Raw genomic sequence first — 23891 nt, 5'->3', positions numbered from 1 at the left:
TTTGTCTTCACTAAAAAAGTTAATGGAGACTAGAGACTCAACACAATTAATATTAACAACAAAGGGGAAGCAATGCAAGCCAAAATAAGGAAAGAACACGTTAAAGAATATTTAGATACGCTAGATCAGGGGTCGGCAACCTTTCAGAAGTGGTGTGCCAAGTCTTCATTTATTCACTCTCAGTTAATGTTTCATGTGCCAGTAATACATTTTAACGTTTTTAGAAGGTCTCCTTCTATAAGTCTATAATATATAACTAAACTGTTGTTGTATGTAAAGTAAATAAGGTTTTTAAAATGTTTAAGAAGCTTCATTAAAAATTAAATTAAAATGCAGAGCCCCCCCCAGACCAGTGGCCAGGACCTGGGCAGTGTGAGTGCCATTGAAAATCAGCTCGTGTGCCGCCTTCGGCACCCGTGCCATAGGTTGCCTACCCCTGCGCTAGATGTATTCAAGTCAGCACGGCCTGATGAAATTCATCCTACTGTACTTAAGGAACTAAACTAGCTGAAGCAATCTTGGAACTGGTTGCACTTTTCTTTGAGAACTCCTGGAAAAAGGGTAAGGTCCCAGAAGATGGGAGAAGAGCAAACTTAGTACATATCTTTAAAAAAGGGAACAAAGAGGACCTGGGGAATTATAGACCAGTCAGCCTGACTCTGATACTATGACAGGGGTCGGCAACGTTCGGCATGCGGCTCGCCAGGGTAAGCACCCTGGCGGGCCGGGCCAGTTTATTTACCTGCTGACGCGGCAGGTTCGGCCGATCGCGGCCCCCACTGGCCGCGGTTCGCCATCCTGGGCCAATGGGGGCGGTGAGAAGTGGCGTGGGCGAGCAATGTGTAAATAAACTGACCCGGCCCGCCAGGGTGCTTACCCTGGCGAGCCACGTGCCGAACGTTGCCGACCCCTGTACTATGACGTTCCCTAGGGTGAAACCTGAACTGCTGTGTCCCCTTACCTCTCCAGCCTGGGATGCCTTTTACACTGCATTGCTAGTGAACAGCAAACCTCTCCAGGCTTTGATCGCTCACAGCAGCTCGCATTCAAAGTCAGTCCCAGCTGAGTAGATGAATTCTACACCCAGCCACCCATGAATAGATACAGAGCAACACGCACATATCCCTCAGTCCCAGCCTTGCCCCCCAGAAATGTGCATCTTGTACTGTTCAGTAGCCCACTGGACCGCAGAAGCTCATAAATTAGTCCATCATTCCAATAAAGTATAATAAATGTGTACCAGACATGTTGTCTCAAGTGGAGGCTTCCCAAACACTTCAATCCAAATACATTGGTTTAGATAAAACAATAAACAAATTTATTAACTAGAGAAAGATAGATGTTAAGTGATTTTCAAGTGATAAAATAAAAATCATAGTTACAAAAGAAATAAAAAGATGAACATGCAAGCTAATTCCTAAACTTTACCAAGGCTAATATGTTTAAAAGTAAAAAGGTTTTCTCTCACCCAAAAGCTTCCAGCAGTCTGTACTGGATAGAAAAAACCTCCAGGCCAGGACCACTCTCCCCCAGTTCAATGATGCACCTTTGTCTTTCAAGAAATCTTGCTGTCATGAGTAGAGATGGGGGAGGAGAGGTGTCTAAAGGCATTTTCTCCCCTTCTTATATTCTGACCCTTTGTCCTGGAAAAGTCTTTGCTGGATCATGGGGTCAGGCATGTGACTAGCCCGAGCCTCTGCCCATCATGCGGCTAGGATTGCCACCTCTCAGGTACAAAAAAACAGGATATCTGGGATGATCCTGAGTCCATAACACTGCACAGCTGGCATGATGTACTGAGCACCCTTACATATTTCCTGGGACAGCCAGTAGTGTGTACTGAACACCCTGAAAGATTTCCTGGGACAGCTACCTCAGAAAAGGGACAATCCTGGGAAAACCCAGACAGGTGATAACCCAGGCCGCTGCAGCCACACTGAAGAGTTCGCACAAGTCTGTCTACCCAGGCTCCCAGCTGTATGTATGCTCCCAGCCACAGAGTAGTCATAGCTTTAGAAACCATCATCTACAGAGAATAGGGGAAATGAATTGAGTGTATTTGTGAAAATTATTGGACAGAAAACAAAATTATAGTATAAATCATAAGTTTTAGCATGCTTAGAAATTTAGTTTTACTAGTTTAAATATTTATATAATTTATTTTCTTTTTGTTCTTTTTTGTAGCCCAGACCAACTGGGAAAGGAAAATTATTGAAGACGACTGTAAAATTTTTGCCACAGTTGGCTCAGGTAATATTTTTGTAATTTTTTGTTTTAACAACTTTTTATTTTTAAACATGCAGCAAAGCATGGGAGATCCCACAGAGAAAACTGGACCTCATTGCAATGTATACATTGGAAACAACAAGGCTTTACATATATGTACAAGAAATATTAGGAAAACAATTAAACTAGTTAACTTAGACGAGCAGAAAATATTGAAAAGAATAAAAGCTACAGACGAAAGCTATAAAATAAATGTTATAGAAAAATTGGAATATAATTCATTCTGTATCTTTTACCTGGAGCATCCGTCAATCCTCAGCCCTTTCTCCAGGGGAAAAAACGGGACGCTGGCTAGGAAAATTTCTTTCTCCCCTTTCACTTCCTTCTTGTGCTTTTTAACTACCTTCTCAGCTGATGGGATAATTAACCCCTTAGTTCATCAGCTGACAGTCTGATTAGGTAATTACATCTTCTAACCTTCCATCAGGGCTTGTGGGGAATTAGCTATTGGCTATCAGTAATCTGTCACAGTATGTTTACGCTATCTAGGAGATGTGATTCCCAGCATGGGTAGACTGATTTGTACTAGCTCACTCAAGCTAGCATGCTAAAAATAGCAGTGTGACCACTGCAGCACAGGCAGTGGCTTGGGCTACCTGCTTGAGTCCAAGCCCGCCTCACTCCCTGGGTCCAAGCTTGGGTGGCTAGCCTGAACCACTGCCCATACTGCAATGTCCACAATGCTATTTTTATTGTGCTAACTCAAGGTGAGCTAGCATATCTGTCTATCTGCACTGGGAATCAAACCTCCCAGTTGCAGTGTAAACAGTCACTAATAAGGTTTCTTAATTCTTGAATACTGTTGCCCCTTGAAAAGATAAGGGCAATGCTTTTGAGTAATTGTGGGGTCAGTGTAGTTAAGGCTGAGAAGCCATTTCCTTTACAAACATATTTCCAGGGACATTGGTCTGGGAATAATAATAAAAAAAATTCTAGGCTGAAGGAGCTGTTTAAATAAGTTACGCTTAAGAAAGGTAGTACTGGATTCTTGTAAGCAGTGTGATATTTGCTAAGCTACCTAATAGCTGAATATTGTACATTATGTTATCTTGCCATGGAGTTAGGACCCCCCCAAATAGGCAAGAACTAGGAAGGGAAGCCTTTTGTTTGTGTTAAAAAAGCAACAAAACAAAAACATTGAAGGGGATAGGTACCCTGGATCCCAAATAGTATTTTTTGGGAGCAGCAGTTACATAAATTGATTGTAGATTTCACCTGGGAGAAACTGTTGATATCTACCATATCCACCAGAAAAAGATTCTATTAAACCACTTTTTCCCCTGTTTTCTTAGCTTTTGCTTTTTTTTCCATATCGATCTCATCTTCATAAATGTCTGGGGTCTGTCTTTGTAGTGGGTATATACTGTACTGTTAACTTATTCCAAAAATTAGTAATAATTTATAATAGGCATAAACATAATATTTTATTCTGGGTTTCTGAATGATTATCTCCTGTTTTTAGAGAAAAATAGGGAATTTGGTTTATTTTTGTGTTGCTTTGTTATTATTATTCTATGTTATGGGGCTGCTGTTTTCTTTTGTAATTTATTGTGTTTTTAAGCGTGTGTCAAAGACATGTAGCTGTCTCTTGCTATTGTTATTTTATAAAGCTTAAGAATAAAATATTTATTTCAGGTAAGCTCTAAGCCACAGTGGCAGCAAGCTTCTCCTTCATTTCATCTGAGACAAGAACAGAAAGATGATGAGCCAGATCAATTTATTGTCAAAAATGAGCTCTCACCTGGTAAGATTACCACTCCGTAGTTAATGAAAAAAATAGTGTAAAATTGAGTTAATGCAAGATTATAGAGTTAGGAGGATAGAATTTTATTCCCAGATTGCCGCAGTCTTCCTATACGATCTCAGGCAAGTCACAATCTTTATGTGCCTCATTTTTTTCCTTTGTAAAATGGGTACAATGATACTTATCTATCTTACAAACATGGGGCAGGTAAATTCAGTAATGTTTGTAAAGTGCCATAATCACCTTGGATGAAGAATGCTGTAGAAGTGCAAAATATTGTTTATTATTTTATTAGTATTTTAGGTCTGGAAAAGTGATTTGCCTGGTTAGTACAACATTGTTCATTTAACATTTTCTTTATCAGAAAATAAATAGTTCCAGCTGCTAGCATATGATTGTACATTACCGAAAAGCCATTAGTTTAGGAAATGGAATGTTTGCCATAAAACTAGTCAAACAGCAAAGAGAATCCTTACAATATTTGCATATTTTAATATACTTCACTTAAAAGTTTGTGTTGAGATCTAGCATAAAAAGAGTTTATACAATAATGTAAGTTTCCAAAAAGTCAGATTAATTTTTAGTATATCTGAATATTAGAAATCCTTAATTGAAATTCTTCGTACTGTTTTTTCTTATCAAGTATCCTTTGAACCAGAATATTTGCTTTAAAAATTGATTTTTTTGTGTTGTACAAAATAATTTAACTTAATTTCTCCTACTTTTCATATTAGTAATTTATGGAACCAGTCTTACTTTTATTGAAGGCAATGGAAGAACTGTTAGTGACTTCAGTGGTACAGAATTGTGTTGTTTGATTATTTTTTTTAAATGTAAAAATCAGTACAGTAGTCAGTGAAATGTTGCATACAGTCAATGCATGGAATTCGGGCCCCAATGTTGAAATCAGTGGAGCCAGAATTTCACTCCATAACTACAAAAGAAATATAGTTAGAATATAGATTTACTTTAGCAGTTAACAGAAATGGGATTCTGTATCCATGATTAAAAAAAAAAAGCCACACGTCAAGAATACTTGGACCCATTCACAGGAAATAAAATTAAGAAATATTTTAAAATAATAACTTTACAGATCTAGAAATAGATTTTATAGAAATATTCTTTAACAGTTTATACAGTACAATCAGGTATTAGTTTTGTTTCATTAATTTTGCTGCAAATGATGTAGGGTGTGATCCTGAAGGATGCTGAGAAATCTGAACTTTCATTGAAATAAATGTGAGTTGAGAACTCTCAGAATCTTTAGAGGGTACACAGCACATTGCATGTTTGGGCTCTTAGTATGCAACTTGCATATATATATTTCATGCAAGGAGAATATTTGGAGGAGAGGAATAAGAGACGCAAGATACAGGACTCTGCGGTTAATGAACCAGTTGCTGGAACATCAACTTCTAAAGGGCGGAGCAGCTATCATCCAAAAAAAGATCGTGAAAATTTCAGAAGTACTCTTGTTAACATCATCATGTGAGTTTTCTTGTGTTTGTATAAATGCATTTTTCCCTTTTCAAAGTTGAAATTAAATTTTAAAAAATGGTAATATAACAAAAAGTTTAAGATTGCAAGACAGTAACAGATTATGTACATCTCTACCCTGATATAACGGGACCCGATATAACACAAATTCAGATATAACAGTAAAGCACTGCTCTGTGGGGGCTGGGCTGTGCACTCCGGCGGATCAAAGCAAGTTCGATATAATGTGGTTTCACCTATAACGCTTTAAGATTTTTTGGCTCCCGAGGACAGCGTTACATCAGGGTAGAGGTGTATATGAATGCAAAAAATGACCCCAGTTTAAGAAATAAAAACTACCAGGTAAGATGCTCTTCTCTATACTTCTCTTGATTCCTCTAAAATTGGGAGGATATACGAGTAATTTATGAACTGCGCAGACTGGGACTTAGCCATATCATTCTTTTGGGGAACGAAAGGGCAGGTATTAGAATTTAGATTAAGAGTAGATTTGGCAGCTGGAGTTTATCAGGTGATCAAAATCTTTAAGATTTGGGTTGGATTCAGCAGGGAATGTGTGATGGATTCAGGCTGCTTATTAGTTTTTCAGAAAGTGCTTGTTCACTCCTATTTGAAACATTATTTGAAGTGTGATAAAATTACCCAGAAATGCACATCCTGACAGTTTTTATTGCTCATGTGACACTTTTTAAGCATAATTATTAGCTGAGCTTCACCTTAGTTTCATAACTTGGACAGAAAGCTGTGATTGTGGACACTGGTATTGTTAAAACAACGTGGAGTCCAGTGGCACCACTCCATGCATCTGAAGAAGTGGGTTTTTTACCTACGAAAGCTTATGCCCAAATAAATCTGTTAGTCTTTAAGGTGCCACAAGACTCGTCGTTGTTTTTCTGGATACAGACTAACACAGCTACCCCTCTGATACTGGTATTATTAAACTGCATTTAGAATATTCCCAGTTGACTAACTGAAGACACACTTGTTATTTTATAATACAGCAAGGAGTGATATCCAGGAGTGTCTGGAAAATGTCTGTATATCAGCAGTTCGTGAATCTGGAAGATTTTTAAATTTGTTTTGTCATTTTTATTCTCTAATGAGAAATGATTTTCCAAAAAAAGATAATTACTAAATTATTTTAGTGTAAGGATGTGTCACTATAATTAAAATGGATCTTTAAAATATTTTAAAGTTATTTTAAAATCTTAGTAAGATGCCCTGAAGCTTGTGCTACTCCAAAATCTTTTCCTTCTTGGGTAAATACCTCAACCTTTACAATGCCCTGAAGATGTTTATAAAAGACATGTTTTATGTTTTGTTTCTTAAATATTTAGGAGTTTGGAGACAGTTTCTGGGTCATTGACCATTTTTTATCTGGCTGCACAGATGCAGAAGTGCCCACAGCATGACTGACAACATTTTATTGCCATAAATGAACCATTATTATATGGTAAACTGTGGAATAAAACTATCCTTCTGATAAACCAATCCCCAAAATGAAAAGAACTGGTTTGATAAATCCTGTTACTTAACATAATCTGGAAATTTTGTAAACTAAATATATTATAAATATTATTTTTTCTAACTGAATATATTCTCCATTATGTGTTTCTGCTGCTAAGGTGAGTATGAGATGGACTATTTCACAGCCGAATACTGGTACAAAAATATTGACAAATTCAATCAAACAGAAAGCCAGAATCTAATCCCGTAGTTTAGCATAAAGCAAACAAACAAACAAAAATGTATGGGTTAGAATTTACTAACTGTGTAAGTATAAAAAAATTTGACTAGCAAAGTGCAATTATAATAACAAAGTTGTGGCAATGTTGGATAATGAGGGACATATCTCCTCTTGAGGAGCTTTCTTGTTTTCTTTAATATTGTCAACTAATTGCAATGGACTAATTTAAATGACTTGTTAGAATATATTTAACATTCTCATAATTGTAAGACCATTTTTTCACAAACCATGGGTTTGAGTCTGCCAACTTTACCTATATGAATAGTCCTTGCTAATATGACTAGTCCCTTGATTTGAAAGAAATTACTAAATAAAGATACCTTAACTGATATTCTAGAAGTATTTCCTGCTTAAATCTTACAATTAGATTTGTTTTCAAAATATGGTCAATATGCACAACAGTTCCCTATGCACATTAAAGGCAGAATTGAACACTACACCTGTGAAACCTTAAAGAAAAGGTATTTAGTAAACTATTCCATTGTCTGAAAAAATATTTGGGTCCATACAGAATTCTTGATTATACTTATGATTCAGTTGGTGGCAGGCATCATTCTTTTGACCACTACTGAGATATGATATGGTATCTTTTAGAGATGCCAATACAGTTTGTCTGAAGAACATAGTGCATAGTACTGACACAAGGTGGGTGAGGTAATATCTTTTATTGGACCAACTTCTCTTGGTGAGAGACACAGAGCTGTGTACGCCCAAAAGCTTGTCTCTGTCACCAACAGAAGTTGGTCCAATAAAATATATTACCTCTAATATTCTGAAACCAGCATGGCTGCAACAACACTGCATAATGCATATTATGTCATTTTTGTTTTGTTAGGCAGCAAGACTTTACTCTGCAACAGCCTGTTTCACTAGATGAAACCCAGTCTCCAAGAATGGGTTCTCCCATGCCCATAGAGAAAGACATTTTGGTAATTAAGACAGTGTTGTTTGCAGTATTATTATAAATGATTGCTTTTTATTTCACTGAAATAGTGATAAGGTGACTAATATTCTGAATTTGTATGGTGGTAGGCACTTTAATTGATATTAGTTTTATTTTGGCATACAGTACAGAGGTTTTATTGTTGAGAATTTAGAATAACTATTTTTTTATAATTTGGTCACAAATCCTCTACATTTAAGTCAATTTTAGTTTGCTCTTTTGTTTTGTTTTTAAGTGGCCATATTCTTTTTGACAATGAAAGTATGTGTATGATGGAAAACCTGCAGGCAGTAGCATGCTGAGAGAGTTGACCTTCCTTACTGTTTCACTACTAGAAAGTTAAGAAGACACTGCTTTTTAGACACCCTGACTAACATCTGTGAGGGGTATAAAGGGGAATTGCCATGGGGGAAACGGGTTTGAGACACAAGTATGTATGTAAGAATGTGTATCTACTCAGACCAAGCAATGTGTTGTACCCTCAAAAGTTATTCCTACTTTTAGCAGGAATAGAATTCACAAGGGGACTATATTTTGGGTGTGTTTCAGTTAGAAAATACTATATATCATTTCTGCTTTTGTAACATAACAATGTGCCTATTTGTGGAGAGATTATGCCGCTTTCCTTCCTTTGGCCAGAATTAGGCACTGATTTATTACTATACCTATTTATATGAATCAAACCATTGACCATTGTCTTACATGTTTATAGATCATCTAATTACCATATTACCTAATTACTAAAATCTAGATTTTAAAGATCACAGCAAAGAGTTTTATTATGAAGAACTTTGTTATCTGGTGGTTAATTTAGATGGTAAATTAATTTTTTTAAAATCTGCTAAAACAGATCTTTGTTTTCTTTCTTCTCCCCTTTAATGATTGGCATTCCAAATAGAGTCCAACAGCATTTTTTCCCGTGTGACTTTGGTAAATTATATTCTGCAATAACTGTCTCTCCAGCTTTCAGACTAAAAACTAAGCAAATACCGCTATTAAAAAAATACATTACTCTCTCATTTTGCATAAAAACATATTTTAAGTCCTAATAACACAAAGAATCTTAAAGATACAAAACAATAAAAATCTAATTAGGTTTTGTCCACACTACGCACCTTTTAGTGACATGGCTGTGTCGCTAAAAGACACACAGTGTAACCACAGTTTGTCGGCAGGAGAGAGCTCTCTTGCCGACAAAATTCCACCCCAAACGAGTGGCGGTATTCTTGTCAGCAGGAGAACGCTCCTGTTGACAAAGTGCTGTTCACACTGGCCCTTTTCCTCGACAAAACTTTTGTCTTTTGGGTTGTGTGTTTTTTTAACACCTCTGAATGACAAATGTTTTGTCGTTTACTTGCCAGTGTGAACAAAGCCTAAAATTGGACTATCTATGTCCCTGTAGAATTTTGATCATTTGAGGGTCCTTTGGGCAGCATATTATCCTCAGTCTATTTGGCAACTCCTGTTGATGTCAGTGGGTGTTCTTCCATGGAATAAATACACTGTATGGCTGTTTGAGTGCACTTAGTGTAATGTAAAATATCTACTGATGTGTTTTTCAGTCAGTGGAATCATTACACCAGAATTCCTTAGGATGCACTCTAAATTATGTCCTTAAAGTGTATCCTATGATACAGTATTTATAAATGTTCTTAAGAAGTCCTTATTGACAAGTCATTAAATCAATGCACTACCACTACCACAGAATTTTAGAATTATCAATCTATATACAGTAACTCCTCACTTAAAGTCGTCCTGGTTAATGTTGTTTTGTTGTAACGTTGCTGATCAATTAGGGAACATGCTTGTTTAAAGTTGTGCAATGCTCCCTTCTCACGTCGTTTGGCAGCCGCCTGCTTTGTCCACTGCTTGCAGGAAGAGCAGCCCATTGCAACTAGTTGGTGCGGGCTTGGAACCAGGGTGGACTGGCAGCCCCCCTGTCCCCCGCTCCCCTAAGTTCCCTGTGCAGCAGCTGCCCAGCAGGCTAGCAATTGCAGCTGTCCCTCCCTCCACTGCCATATGTTGCTCCTGCCCTCTGCCTTGGAGCTGCTCCCCGAGGCTCCTCCTTTCTGTGCTGGGGGGAGGGGAAGAAGAGGGGGGCTAATGTTAGGGCATCCCCCTCCCCCCTGCTCCTGCACCCCACTTATCCCATCTTCCATAGGGCAAGGGGAACACAGGACAGGGCTCAGGACAGAGGGACCTTGCTGGCAGCAGCAGCTGTGGTCTCAGCAAGCTGATCTAATTAACAAGGCAGTGTACTTAAAGGGGAAATGCACATTTCTTTCTCACACAGTGTGTGTCTCTGTCTACGATGCTCTCTCCCCTCCCTCCATTTCTGCTGCCTTATAGACTTTGAGAGTTAACCCTTGAGGGGATCAGTCAATTGCTAGTTCATCATTTAGCAGTAAGGCATTCCCTGGAAAATATCCCACCCTCTGACTCCTCCACTTCAACCAAGCTTCACAATCATCATCACTGTGTACCAGTATTAAATTGTTTGTTTAAAACTTATACTGTGTGTGTGTGTGTGTGTGTGTGTGTGTATATATATATATACACACACACACACACACACACACACACACACACACACAGAGTACATATATATATATATTAGGGTTACCATATTTAACAAATAAAAAAAGAGAACCCTCCATGGGCCCTGGCCCTGCCCATTTCCCACCCCCAGCTCCGCCCCAACTCCGCCCCTTCCCCGCCCCCTCCTCCCTCCCACTCCCAGCCACGCGAAAAGGGCTGCCCGAGCGCTACCGGCTTCACGGTTTGCTGGGCAGCCCCCAGACCCTGCGCCCCCGGCCGGCGCTTCCCCAGCGCAGCTGGAGCCCGGGAGGGGAAGCACCCAGCCGGGGGCGCAGGGTCTGGAGGCTGCCCGGCAAACCGTGAAGCCGGTAGCGCTCGGGCTTCGGGCAGCCCCTATGCCTCCGGACCCTGCGCCCCCGGCCGGGCACTTTCCCTCCCGGGCTCCGGCGGCGCAGGGTCCGGAGGCATGGGGGCTGCCCGAAGCCCGTAGCGCTCGGCTCTTAAACAGAGCCGAAGAGTCAGGGGAGGAGCAGAGCCGCCGCGGCCGGAGGCTCTGCTCCTCCCCTGACTCTTCGGCTCTGTTTAAGAGCCGGGCTGCCCGAGTGCTACCGGCTTCGGGCAGCCCCCGTGCCTCCGGACCCTGCGCCGCCGGATCCCGGGAGGGGAAGTGCCCGGCCGGCGGCTGGGGTCCGGAGGCAAGGGGGCTGCCTGAAGCCCATAGCGCTCGGGCAGCTCGGCTCTTAAACAGAGCCGAAGAGTCAGGGGAGGAGCAGAGCAGCCGCGGGAGGGGAAGTGCCCGGCCGGCATTTTCCCGGACATGTTCGGCTTTTTGGCAATTGCCCCCGGACGGGGGTTTGATTACCAAAAAGCAGGACATGTCCGGGAAAAACCGGACGTATGGTAACCCTAATATATATAAAATCAGGGCTGTCTCCAGGCACCAGCAAACCAAGCACATGCTTGTGGCGGCACATTTTCAGGGGCAGCATTCCAGCCAGCTTTTTTTTTTTTTTTTTTGCGCTTGGGGCGGCAAAAGCCTAGAGCCGACCCTGGCAACAGCAGTGCATCCTGCAGTTCACGTCGGGGAGCAGCGCCCGCACCTTATGGCTGGATGGGCTCCGAGCAGGGGACACTAGGGCTGGGGGCCACCCCACGGGGCGCATGGAGCCGCTTGCAGGTGCTGTAGGGCGGCTGCCCCCCAGCACCGCAGCTGGGGCTGGGCGAAGCAGCCTGAGCCACCCAGGTACTGCGGCAGGGCGGCCAGGAGCAGCATAGTGGGGACCGGTGCCCGGGGTGCTGCTGTGTGGGGCCCGCATCCCGATCTCTGGGGCTCCGCTCCCTCTGGGGCCACCCTGCCCCGGCTCCTCAGCCCCCTGCGGGCGCGTTCCCCCGGCTCTGCCCTCCCTGGTTCCGGCCGGTCCTGGAGGCGGAAGCCCTGGCTGGAGGGACCCTGAGCTGAGACGCAGCCCGGGAGCCCCGCTGCTTACCCCGACCCTGCCAGCACCGGACCGGCTGGAGCGGGCGGAGTCAGCACTGGTCGGGGGAAGCCCAGCGCTGGGGCAGCAGGGGGTTTGGGTGAGGGGGTGGAGAGCCCAGGGCTGGGGTGGGGGGCAGCCAAAAAATTTTTTGCTTGGGGCAGCAAAAAACCTAGAGCCGGCCCTATATATAATATAGTCTTAAGTCTGGTGAAAAAAAATTCCCTGGAACCTAACCCCCTCATTTACATTAATTCTTATGGGGAAATTGGATTCACTTAACATTGTTTCGCTTAAAATCGCATTTTTCAGGAACATAACTACAACGTTAAGTGAGGAGTTACTGTACTGTAGGTTACCACATCTCACTAACGAATAAAAATAAGGAACAAAGCACCTGACATTTGATTAAGCCAACAGACTAAAAATACAGCTGAAGAATTTGAAAAATGGGCATCCAAAGTTGGGTTCTGAGAGCTATCTTTAAGTACCTAAATAAGCAAACTGATTTTCAAAAGTTCTCAGAGTTTCTTAAAATTAGGTCATTTTTAAGGTACCTGAATATGAATTTAGGAGCTTAACTTTGGGTGTGCATTTTTGAAAATATGTTTAAAGATAACTTCCCAGTTTTATTTTATAAAATTTCTCAAATTGCATATTTTATAATTATTTCTGTCCAGCTGGACTTCTTGGGACAGTCTTTCCTATCAGTCTGCACAGATCTGTATTTTCTCCCACTCTCTTCCCACCCCCTCTTCTTCCATTGTATGGACTTTATTCACCCCTCCCAGAATAACCCTTGTGAAGGGAGAAAATGCTTCCCAAATAAAGGCCATTCTGAAGGGATGGGCGTCATGGGCTTCACACCACATGGAGGCAGAGAATCGATAGGAAAACCTAGATGCATCCTTAACTGATCTTAGGAGCTTCTTCAGAAAGGGCTAGCCACTCTGCTGCTCTCTGGACCTCTGTGAAGGAACAAATTGCTGAAGCGCCATTCTACCACTGATGCCTTTGCATTTTCCACTCCCTAATCCCCTCTCTAAGAAGGATGAAAGTGTAGAGCAGTAGTTAATGTTGCAAGAAGAAGAATTAACTTACATGGATATCCTGAACATCTAACAGCTTTCTAGAGAAGCATACATTGCAGTGGCTGCTGCTTATTCCTGCTGATCTATTGTAAGGCTAAAATGCTTCTTGAAACCCCATAGAATTCTAACCCTCTGATTGCACCACAGCGGGGTTTCTGCAGAGTAGGTGGAACATATGGTGGAACTACCACAGCTGCCTTCTACAAATGAGGCCTCTTTTCTACTCGGATTCCCGCTATTTGTCTTTTACCAGGGCCATGGAGCAGAGTGTATAGCATTTTGTCCTTTGTTCCTGCCTTCACTGCTTAGTATCCCTTTTTCCAGACTCTTCTATAATTATACTTTTACCTCACATCTGCAGCCTGGTTAGCTTGTCTGTTTCAAAATTTATTAAAAAAAATAAATGTTATCCTGCTTCATGCCCTGAGGTAGTTTTTGTAATACAAAATAAAACTGACACGCCTGTTGGACTATGAGGAAACTAAGTGTTGGTGAAACTCGCATCCGTGGCTTTCCTTTGAAGATTAAAAACTGCATTTTCCTTTTTCGCAACATGGTGGATGGCTTTGAGTTTCACCAGTGTTTCCCCTTCAGTCTGACCCAGCTGCCTGTTTTATCTTGTAGTAGAAAACTACTTATAATTAGTTCCATCAAAGAGCTCCTAATTTGCTTAACTTTTTAAAGACAAAATGACAACAAGCTAATCAGACCTTACAGATGGACTAGTAAAACCCAAATAAAAAGAAGAAAACATGTACTGGATAGAAAATATATATAATTTTAATCTGTGTTTCTAACAGTTATTGAAAAATCATTATGAATTTGTTGCATAAGAATGTTTTAAAACAAATTAATTCAAAATATCACTTTTAAAATGTGCATGTTATGATTACATATTTTTTTCTCATAAGAACAAATTAGGAAATTGATCAGATAGAGGACTCTAAGTTGCATCTGCAACTTAGTGATGCAGTTGTCTGATTGATATGTACAACTGTGGGTTTGTGGGCCCAACAGATGTATATGCTAATTATATGAGAATAATGTTGGCACCCACAGTAGAAAATCTTAATCTCAAAAATCAGCTTTAAACCAAATAAGCAAGCAAATTCAAAGTTAAGGTTCATATTCCATCCCTGACTCCTCTTCCTGTGTCTACACAATTTTCAGCATGTTTGTTATATACTGACAAAGGACTGGTTTACATGGCAAATTACTGCACAGCAAGTCAGGGTATGACGCTAGAGTGCACCAGCTTGCTGTGCTGTAAAGTTCCATGTGGATGCTGCTACAATACAGTGAAGGTCTCTGAGTGCAATTTGTTAGGACTTTCAGTATGTGTGTGTTGTGGCAGTATCCAGTGTTACTGACTGGAAAGCTAGTGCTCTGCAGAGGCACTGTTATTAATGTTTAATATGGATTATGACATGATATTTTTGAATGCAGTTATACCATCTTTATAATTTTTAGAAATAATTTTGATTCACTTAGTAAACACATTAAGAAATCAGATAAAACCTAAAATTAAACTTACAGAGTTATGTATAGTTTATAATGTAAACCAACCCTTAGTACTCCCGAAATGTACTTATGCTTCCATCAAAAGCAGCACTAGCAATGACATCTTTATCTTTTTGTTATAATGCCAAATGGAGCCAACTTATTTAATGCCTTTATTGTACAGAAATACTACTATTACATTCACCATGGAATTGATACAGAACATGTCGCTCCAATGGAAGACTCTTGGTTGGAGCATGTCTTGGATTTAGTTCCACAGCATCTGAAAGTACTCAGCGAAAGTATATATTTACTGTCTGATGAAATGAGAGAAGACTATCTTCTGAGTGTAAAGAAAGCTATAGGTAAATTGATGATGATATCTGTTCTTTCTAGTTGTATGAGTTATTGAAATATATATATTCATTGTGAATACCATCATTAAATAAATTAGAAGTTTGTAGATGACTGAGATGTTGGATACATATTTTTAATAGGAAAGTTCCACAGGATTTCATGTTTTTGTCCCCTAAAGGGAGAAATATGGCCTCATTCAACACTTTTGCTGTTTCATAAAAATTGCTTTTATTTTGTAAATCTCACTTAAATAAAATTATTTTGAATTGCATACCCTGTACAGTTACACCCCTGCATCATCATTCACTTCACTGGGGTTGCCCAACTGTTTGGATCCATTAGTGTAGTGTTGTTTTTCCTTTACTAAACATATTTATGTTTTGGCTTTTTTTATACCTTCTTTTAGTTGACTTTGTTTTAAGAGATCCCAGGGAAAAAGATGAAGACAAGAAGCAAGCTTTTCTTCCACCTCATCGTGCAGAGTAAGAAAACATATTCCTTCAAGAACACTGACTAGACAGCAGTAGGAGAGAATACTGTATATAGGGAAATCTTATTAGACAAAGGCAATTGATTCAAACTGGAGCATGTTAAATATCCCTAAAAATAAATAATATTAGCTATTTGTTGCATAAACTCATATAGTTGCGTATTAAAGCTCTGAAAAATATGTGGTTAGTCTGACAAACTTTTGAGAACAAATTTCCTGTCATAGCATTTAACATTTATAAATGATTATAAGGTTGGATGTAGTCCCACAGCAAGTGATCATAAGATAATTGGTCACATCCTCAGCTGATGTAAATTGACATTGCTCCTTTGATTTTAGTGCACAGTCTGCATGGATTTCAATGTAGGTATGCCAGTTTACATTGGCGAAGGATCCATCTCGATAAGTTTTAGTTCAAGCATACCCCCTATCTCATCCCTATTCAGGGACCCTTCTCATAAGTCTACTAAGATCAGAGGTTCTGTCTGGTTTGACAAAAGTGGCCATAGATGAGGTGTCAAGGGAATTCAGAGGAAAAGTAGTTTATTAAAGATAATTCCTAATCCTGAAAAAGGATGGAGGCTTTTGACCTATATTAGAATTGAGAAAACATTCCTTTGTCAGAAAGTTCCACTTACATATGCTGACCCTAGCATTTATAATACCTTCCCTTTCAACACAGAATTGGTTTGCAGCTTTTGATATGAATGATGTATATTGCCATATTTCAATCAGACTCAGTCTTTGTTTTCTAGTATGGAAGATGATTTCCCATTCAGGGTCCTTCAGTTTGGTCTTTCTGCTGGCTCCAGAAGTTTTACAAAATGCCTCTCAGCTATGGTAGCACATTTACAGAGACAATAGATCCATGGGTTCTGTGGCACCTTTAAGCATAAGCTTTCGTAGGTAAGAACCTCACTTCTTCAGATGCAAGTAATGGAAATCTCCAGAGGCAGGTATAAATCAGTATCGAGATAATGAGGTTAGTTCAATCAGGGAGGGTGAGGTGCTCTGCTAGCAGTTGAGGTGTGAACACCAAGCAGTTGAGGTGTGATGGATCAGGATTAAACAAAGACTGTGAATGGCTATCCAACTACAGAAGCAGCTTCTCCTCCCTTGGTGTTCTCACCTCAACTGCTAGCAGAGCACCTCACCCTCCCTGATTGAACTAACCTCATTATCTCGATACTGATTTATACCTGCCTCTGGGGATTTCCATTTCTTGCATCTGAAGCAGTGAGGTTCTTACCCACGAAAGCTTATGCTCCCAATACTTCTGTTAGTTTTAAAGGTGCCACAGGACCCTCTGTTGCTTTTTATAGATTCAGACTAACACGGCTACCCCTCTGATAATAGATCCATGGATACCCATATTTAGATGACTTAATTGCTATTCAAACCATTGCCAGAAGAAAATCTATCCAGAACCATGTATCCTAAAGTTATCTAATTGAGAAGTTGGGACTTAGGCTAAATTTGGAGCAGTTGCTCTTGCTACTCACTCAAATGATCCTCTTCACAGGGATAATTCTGGACTGTCAAGTAGGGAGAGCACTTCTTCCAGAAGAGGTTTTTAAAGATTCAGTTAGCCATAGCTTTACTACACCAACTACCATGTCAGAGAACCATATTCTTTCTTAAATTAATGGGTTTAATAGCCTCAGCTATATATGCAACAACTTACACCCAGCTCAAACTGAAATTTAGCCAGCATGTCTCTAACAAAGACCATACCAAAGAATTTGCAATTGTCTCTATCATAGGAGACTCAGTCACACTATTTTTAAGGGGTCTGGCTTTCAACCCTCCAGTTCCATCAGTAACCTCAGAAACATCCGGTGTGGGATGAGGAGCACACTTCAATAAATGGACAGTTCCTGGCCATTGGAATTCCCAGGAAAAGCAAACATACAGCAGTATGCTAGCTGAGCTGACAGCAATACAATGGGTTTCCAAATCTTTTCTACTTCATCTTCATCACAAGGTGGTTCAGGTTGTCAAGGACAACATAAGAATGGCCATACTAGGTCAGACCAACGGTCTGTCTAGCCTGGTATCCTGTCTTCTGACAGTGGCTGGTGCCAGATGCTTCAGAGACAGGGCAATTATCCCCTGTTATCCAGTCTCAGCTTCTGGCAATCTGAGGTTTAGAGATACCCAAAGCATGGTCCCTGACCATCTTGGCTAATAGCCATTGATGGACCTATCCTCCATGAACTGATCTAATTTGGTTTTGAACCCATTTATACTTTTGGTCTTCACAGCATCACCCAGCAATGAGTTCCACAGTGTGCTGTATGAAGAAGTACTTCCTTATGTTTGTTTTAAACCTGCTGCATATTAATTTAATTGGGAGACCCTTGGTTCATGTGTTGTGAGAAGGTATATAACACTTACTTTCTCCACACCAATCATGATAGACTTCTATCATATCCCCTGACCAGTCATCTCTTTACCAAGCTGAATAGTCCCCGTCTTTTTTTATCTTTCCTCATATGGAAGCTGTTCCATACCCCTAAACATTTTTGTTGCCTTTTTCTGCACTTTTTCCAATTCTAATATATCTTTTTTTTTAAAATGAGGTGACCAAAACTGCATTCAATATTCAAGGTGTGGGAAAACCATGGATTTATATAATGACATTACAATATTTTCTATCTTATTATCTATCCCTTTCCTTATGGTTCCTGACATTCTGTTAAGTTTTTTGACTGCCGCTGCACATTGGGTGGATGTTTCCAGAGAACTATCCACAATGACACCAAGATCTCTTTCTTGAGTGCTAACAGCTAACTTAGATCCCATCAATTTGTATGTATAGTTTGGATTATGTTTTCCAGTGTTGATTACTTTGCACTTATCAACATTGAATTTCATCTGTCATTTTGTTGCCCAGTTCCCTGGTTTTGTGAGATCCCTTTGTAATTTTTTATAGTCAGCTTTGGACTTAACTATCTTGAGTAATTTTGTATTGTCTGCAAATTTTGCCACCTCACTGTTTACCCCCTTTTCCAGATCATTTATGAATACAGACCCCTGGGGGACACCACTGTTTACCTCTCTCCATTGTGAAAACTGGCCATTTATTCCTACCCTTTGTTTCCTATCTTTTAACCAGTTACAGATCCATGAGAGGACCTTCCCTCTTACCCAATGGCTACTTACTTTGCTTAAGAGCTTTTGGTGTGAGACCTTGTCATGACATGATAGCAGTAAATTATGTAAAAAATAGGTTGGCGCTTACTCCCTGGAGCTGTGGGAGGCAGTGGCTCTGTAGGAATGGTGCAGTGAGCACAAGATCTTTGCTGTAGCTCTACATAGAGCCCTGCACGGATACAAGATTTATATCTGTGGAGCTGCAGGACTCTACCAGGAACCACAGCAGCAAAAGCAGCAGCATGTCAGGCTGCCACATGCAGGAGCCAGTGCTCTGTGCTGGAAGCTCCTCCAGCGTGGCTGTACTTCCCCCAGCTCTGCTTCCAGCCCCACTCACTGGGGTGGGCACTAGGCGCACCAGCAGCTGTCCTTGGCCATGCTATTGTGTGCAACCAGCTCACACCCCTGGACTGGAGAGACAGACCGCTGTGTGAAAGGGACTGCTGTCCAGGAGCATCCGAGCCACTTGCACAGAGCAGTGCGACCAGGGACAGCTGCTGGTGCTCTTGGTGCCCACCCTAGTGGGTGGGGCTCGGGGTGGGGCGAGGCCAGGGCTGTGGATGGTACAGCCACGCCGGAGGAGCTGCTGGCATGGGGCACTGACTTCTGTGAGCAGTGGCCCGACATGCTGCTGCTTTCGCCGTTGCGGTTCCTGGTAGAGTGCTGTAGCTCCATGTATACCCACATCCGTGGTTATAAATCTTGTATCTGCACAGGGCTCTAAGCTTCAAACCTGGCTGCCTTGTGGACTTCGTAAGAAGGGACAGGACTGAAGTCCATAGATGGTCATTAAAAACACCAGTGGTACACAAGAGCTTACAGTCATGGGGTTATTCAGATGTAGACAGATTTTTCAACCAAGAAAAACATGAAATGTCCTAGATTTTGCTTGAGACCAGGAAAAGACAGCCAATCCATCTCAAAAACAGTCCTCATAAACCGGGGGCAAGGTCTTCTTTATCCCTTCCCTTCATCTCCCCCAATCCAGAGCATAGTAAGGAAGATGAAATAAGACAAAATAATTCTGGTTGCCCCAGAATAGCTGAGGCAACAGTGGTTCCCAGACCTTCTTCAGCGATCCAAAGGAATTTACCAATCTTTCCATTCACTCCACATCTGTTGGCTCTACATCATGGAATGGATTATTACTCATATCCACTTTTCCTGTTAGTGCCTTCTAGCTTGGGCTATAGGGCTCGGGAAGAATTAGAAAAATCTTCTCACTAGAGATACATGTCTTAATTAACTCCTCGGAAAGAATCATCCCATAATGGTATATCTTCAAGTGGAAGAGATTTTTTTTCCTCTGGGCAAACAGTAACAATATAGTCCTAACCACAGCTTTCATTCAGGCTATATTGGTATACATGGTACAGCTGAAATTTTCAAGTCCCTTTATCGATTAAAGTTAATTTACCCACCATATCGACTTATCACTCATAGAAAACAATCTGTTTTCACACATGGGACAGTAAAGAGATTTATGAAAGGGTTGATGAACTTCTACCAACCAATCAAGAACCCTTCACCAGCACTGGATCTTAGCATAGTCCTAACACAGCTTATGAAGCTTCCCTTTGAGCCAGTGGGAGAATGCTCTTTATTTCACCTTTCAATTAAAACAGCTTTCACCTTAGCTGTAACATCAGCTAGAAAAGTGAGTGAACTGCAGCCTCTCAGGGCTGACCTGCGATTTATAGTATTTCAAAAAGATAAAATTGTGCTATGTCACCAACAAGTTTCTCCCTACGCTGGTAACCCAATTTCACATTAATCAGTGAATTAACCTGCTGGTAATTTTCCCAAGCCCACGTGCACATGCAGGTGAAAAATAAATTGCATAATTTAGTTTTAAATGCAATAAGGGCTTGAGTTTATTATTTAAATAGTTAAGAAAGTTTCCTAATCTATTCATGTTATGCTAATAATAAAAAAGGTTAAGTGATCACCTCTTAGGCATTATCAAATTGGGTTAGGCTATGCATATAAGGAGCCTGCACATTAGCATCCATCCCTATCCCCATTCCACCATAGTTAGGGTGAACTCAATGGCATGCCTTAGACATGTTCCACGTACAGAAGTTTGTAGGGCTGCAATGTGGAGATCCATAGATATGTTTACAAAACACTGCTCTTTGGACCTAGTGTCTAGATCAGATGCTCAGTATTTCAGTCCCTCTTTAATTAGGACTCCATGTCCCGCCTTTCTTCAAGGTCAGTACTGCTTGTCAAAATATCCCATGAATGGGAATAAGCAGAGGCCACTCGAAGAAGAAATAAAGGTTACTCACCTGTAATTTAAGTTTTTTTAGAGGTACTCTCTCTATTCTCACTCCCAGACCATCTTCCCTTCTTTCTCCGAGTCCTAATTCCAAACTCAGATTTGAGGAGATTGTTGGAAGGAAATGAGGTGGCTGGAACACCATGTCCCCTTCTGTACCTTGATCCTCACAACATTCAGGAACAGTGAATAGAGAGGCAGGCACTGCTATCAAAATATTCCACCATCAGAGCCGCACCATCAGCACATCCCATGAATGTGAACATGCAGAGTCCATCTCAAAGAACTCTGGTTACAGGCGAGAAACATTAATCTCTGTCACAATAAAACATGTTTGTTATAATTTTAGTTTTTTAAAAAGTCATGGCACAAAATAGTTTAACTATTAAATCTATTTTCCATTAGAAAGTGTTAAATAACTATGGTTAACAGTTTTTAAAGTATGTAAAGTTAGCAGGATACCACAAAGTGCTAAACACAAAAATACTTGAAAATTGTACTCAGTAGCAGGCAGACTGAGGTGAAAAAGGCAATGACGTTTTATTAAAAGACCTTAGGATTCACTGGTTTTGTGACAAAAATCATGGTTGTGACAAACATCCAGCCTTACCTATTACATATTCAAGCTCATTGAGAAAAAATATTGGTTAATTACCTGTTTAAGCAGCATGCATGTAATCTAATTAGTTTGATGAGCTCAGAGAAGTCATAAGGGACCATGAATGAGTTACATATCTCTGCTTAAGTTTTAGCATAAAGTTCTATCTCAATATTTAATTTTATATGTACTCCCCAATATTCTAGGACAATATTTTTAATTTCTTAAGAGTGAAAGAGGAAATTAGTTTTATGTCCCAAATTGTAAATCTCAGTGGCATGCAACACAATTATAACTATTAAGGAAAATATACATATATTTTGGATTCTTAGCATGACTAACTGGAGACTTTATTTTACTGTTTTGTTTAGAATGGAAGTTGTGCCAAAACCTTGGAACAAGTCTTTCTTGTCAGCCTGCAGTTACATAAAGGAAAATTTGTATGCAATGAACCCCACAATGTTGGCTGTTCTGGACTTATGGGAGACTTCTTTTAAGTAAGTGTGGACCCTGTAGATTTCAAGTTCTTCTGACAGAAAATGTGCAAAATCTACTTACTGTGTCATTTTAGGATTTAAGGCTACTAAGGAATTCTTCCAAGTGATTGTTGACTCTATATAGCTGGCCACATTCCTGATACAGTGTGTGGGTTGGGACTGAAAGTGAGGGAGATGATTATATACCCATGTCATGGGAAGACCATTGCCTCCTTTCATTTTGAAGTTGAACTGACTTACATGTTTTCGTTGGGGCAATGGATCTGTTTTGATTTACTTCTGCTAAATCTGAAAGTTGGTTAATGAAGGATGTCCTTGAACCAGTCAGACATTCCAAACACATTTTTGTTACTTTTCTGCTTCTATCATTGTGACCAAGTAGGAGACCAGAAGGACAGCCACTGAGTCTATAGTGAAAGGCAAAAACTCAGCATTAGAAAAATGTTTAATAGTCTAAAAAAAATGATGTTAGATTACTCAGAAAAGGAGCATGCAAAAAGGCTTATTCCAGGATGGAAAAAAGTGTCTATGATCTCTATCCATCTAGTCCCACAAATTTATAACATTTTACTGATGTCTGCCTTGACATCCTTTTATGCAGGACTCTCAGAATATTTTGTTACGAATGGATACATAGTTCAGAATGTTATCTTTCAGGCTCTCAACAGTGTTAACTACTAGGCTAAGAAAAGAGGAATTCATATACACCTCTACCCCGATATAACGCTGTCCTCAGGAGCCAAAAAATCTTACCGCGTTATAAATGAAACCATGTTATATTGAAATTGCTTTGATCCGCCGGAGTGCACAGTCCCGCCCCCCCACAGCGCTGCTTTACCGCGTTATATCTGAATTCATGTTATATCGGGCCGCGTTATATCGGGGTAGAGGTGTATTTCCATTCTTGTGGGATATAATCAACAGTTGAAGGAGTACCACGTGAGCTATTGAGAAAATTATGCAAGTATGGCAGTCCCACAGATTCATGTTGAATGTACAAAAATGTTTTCTGTCATATCAGTCTCTGATGTTCCCATGAGTCACATTAGTAATGTGAGGGCAGATCACTCTCACTCCATTGGGTTCCTTGAAAATCACTGCCTTAGTTAACATATCATACCTTGCTGATTAGGTTAGTTGGGAACTGTGATATGTGGGGACAAAGTGCATATGTATAGCAGAACCTCAATTTTAAGAACTTAAGAGAACTAAGAGATTAATAGCTGAAAATACCATATATACTCATTCATAAGCCGAATTTTTTTAGTAAAAAGGGGAAGCACCAGAGAAGGGGGTCGGCTTATGAACGGGTATAGAGAGGGAGAGGTGGGACACAGCCCCTCCCCCAACAGAGGGAGCAAGGAGAGGCAGCACAGCCAGCAGAGACAGAAGGGAAGAGGTGGGGCCAGAGTCTCTCTGCTTCTGGCCACACTGCTCTCCCCTCAGCCTCCGAAGCAGCTGCAGCTCCAAGGCTGGCAGGCTGCAGCTGTGCCACTTGGCCCCACCCCCCAGAGCAGGCTGTGGCCACGCCGCCTAGCCCGCCGGAGCACACTGCAGCCATGCCGCCCGGCCCAGCTTGCTGGAACATGCTGCGGCCACGCTGCCTGGTCTGGCCTGCCGGAGCAGGCTGCAGCCATGCTGCCCAGCCTGCCAGAGCAGCTCCAGCCAGGCCAGAGTGTGGGGGTTGTGGG

General features: G+C 40.9%; 1 protein-coding gene across 2 annotated transcripts in view; it reads left to right on the top strand.

Annotated features, from left to right (window-relative positions):
* The window catches only part of DNAH7 (dynein axonemal heavy chain 7), a 243870-nt gene that overhangs the window by 6327 nt on the left and 213652 nt on the right, over positions 1–23891 (top strand). For both annotated transcript variants that reach the window (XM_042851669.2, XM_005294268.5), the window contains exons 2-8: positions 2185–2250; positions 3922–4030; positions 5365–5518; positions 8110–8203; positions 15006–15186; positions 15585–15660; positions 22075–22200. In XM_042851669.2, coding sequence (XP_042707603.2) covers positions 2185–2250; positions 3922–4030; positions 5365–5518; positions 8110–8203; positions 15006–15186; positions 15585–15660; positions 22075–22200 — 806 coding nt within the window. The remainder of the gene's footprint in view (positions 1–2184; positions 2251–3921; positions 4031–5364; positions 5519–8109; positions 8204–15005; positions 15187–15584; positions 15661–22074; positions 22201–23891) is intronic.

The sequence above is a fragment of the Chrysemys picta genome, chromosome 11, assembly GCF_011386835.1.
Source record: "Chrysemys picta bellii isolate R12L10 chromosome 11, ASM1138683v2, whole genome shotgun sequence".
In the NCBI taxonomy this organism is placed as follows: domain Eukaryota; kingdom Metazoa; phylum Chordata; order Testudines; family Emydidae; genus Chrysemys; species Chrysemys picta.
This window is presented reverse-complemented; position numbering and strand designations above follow the sequence as displayed.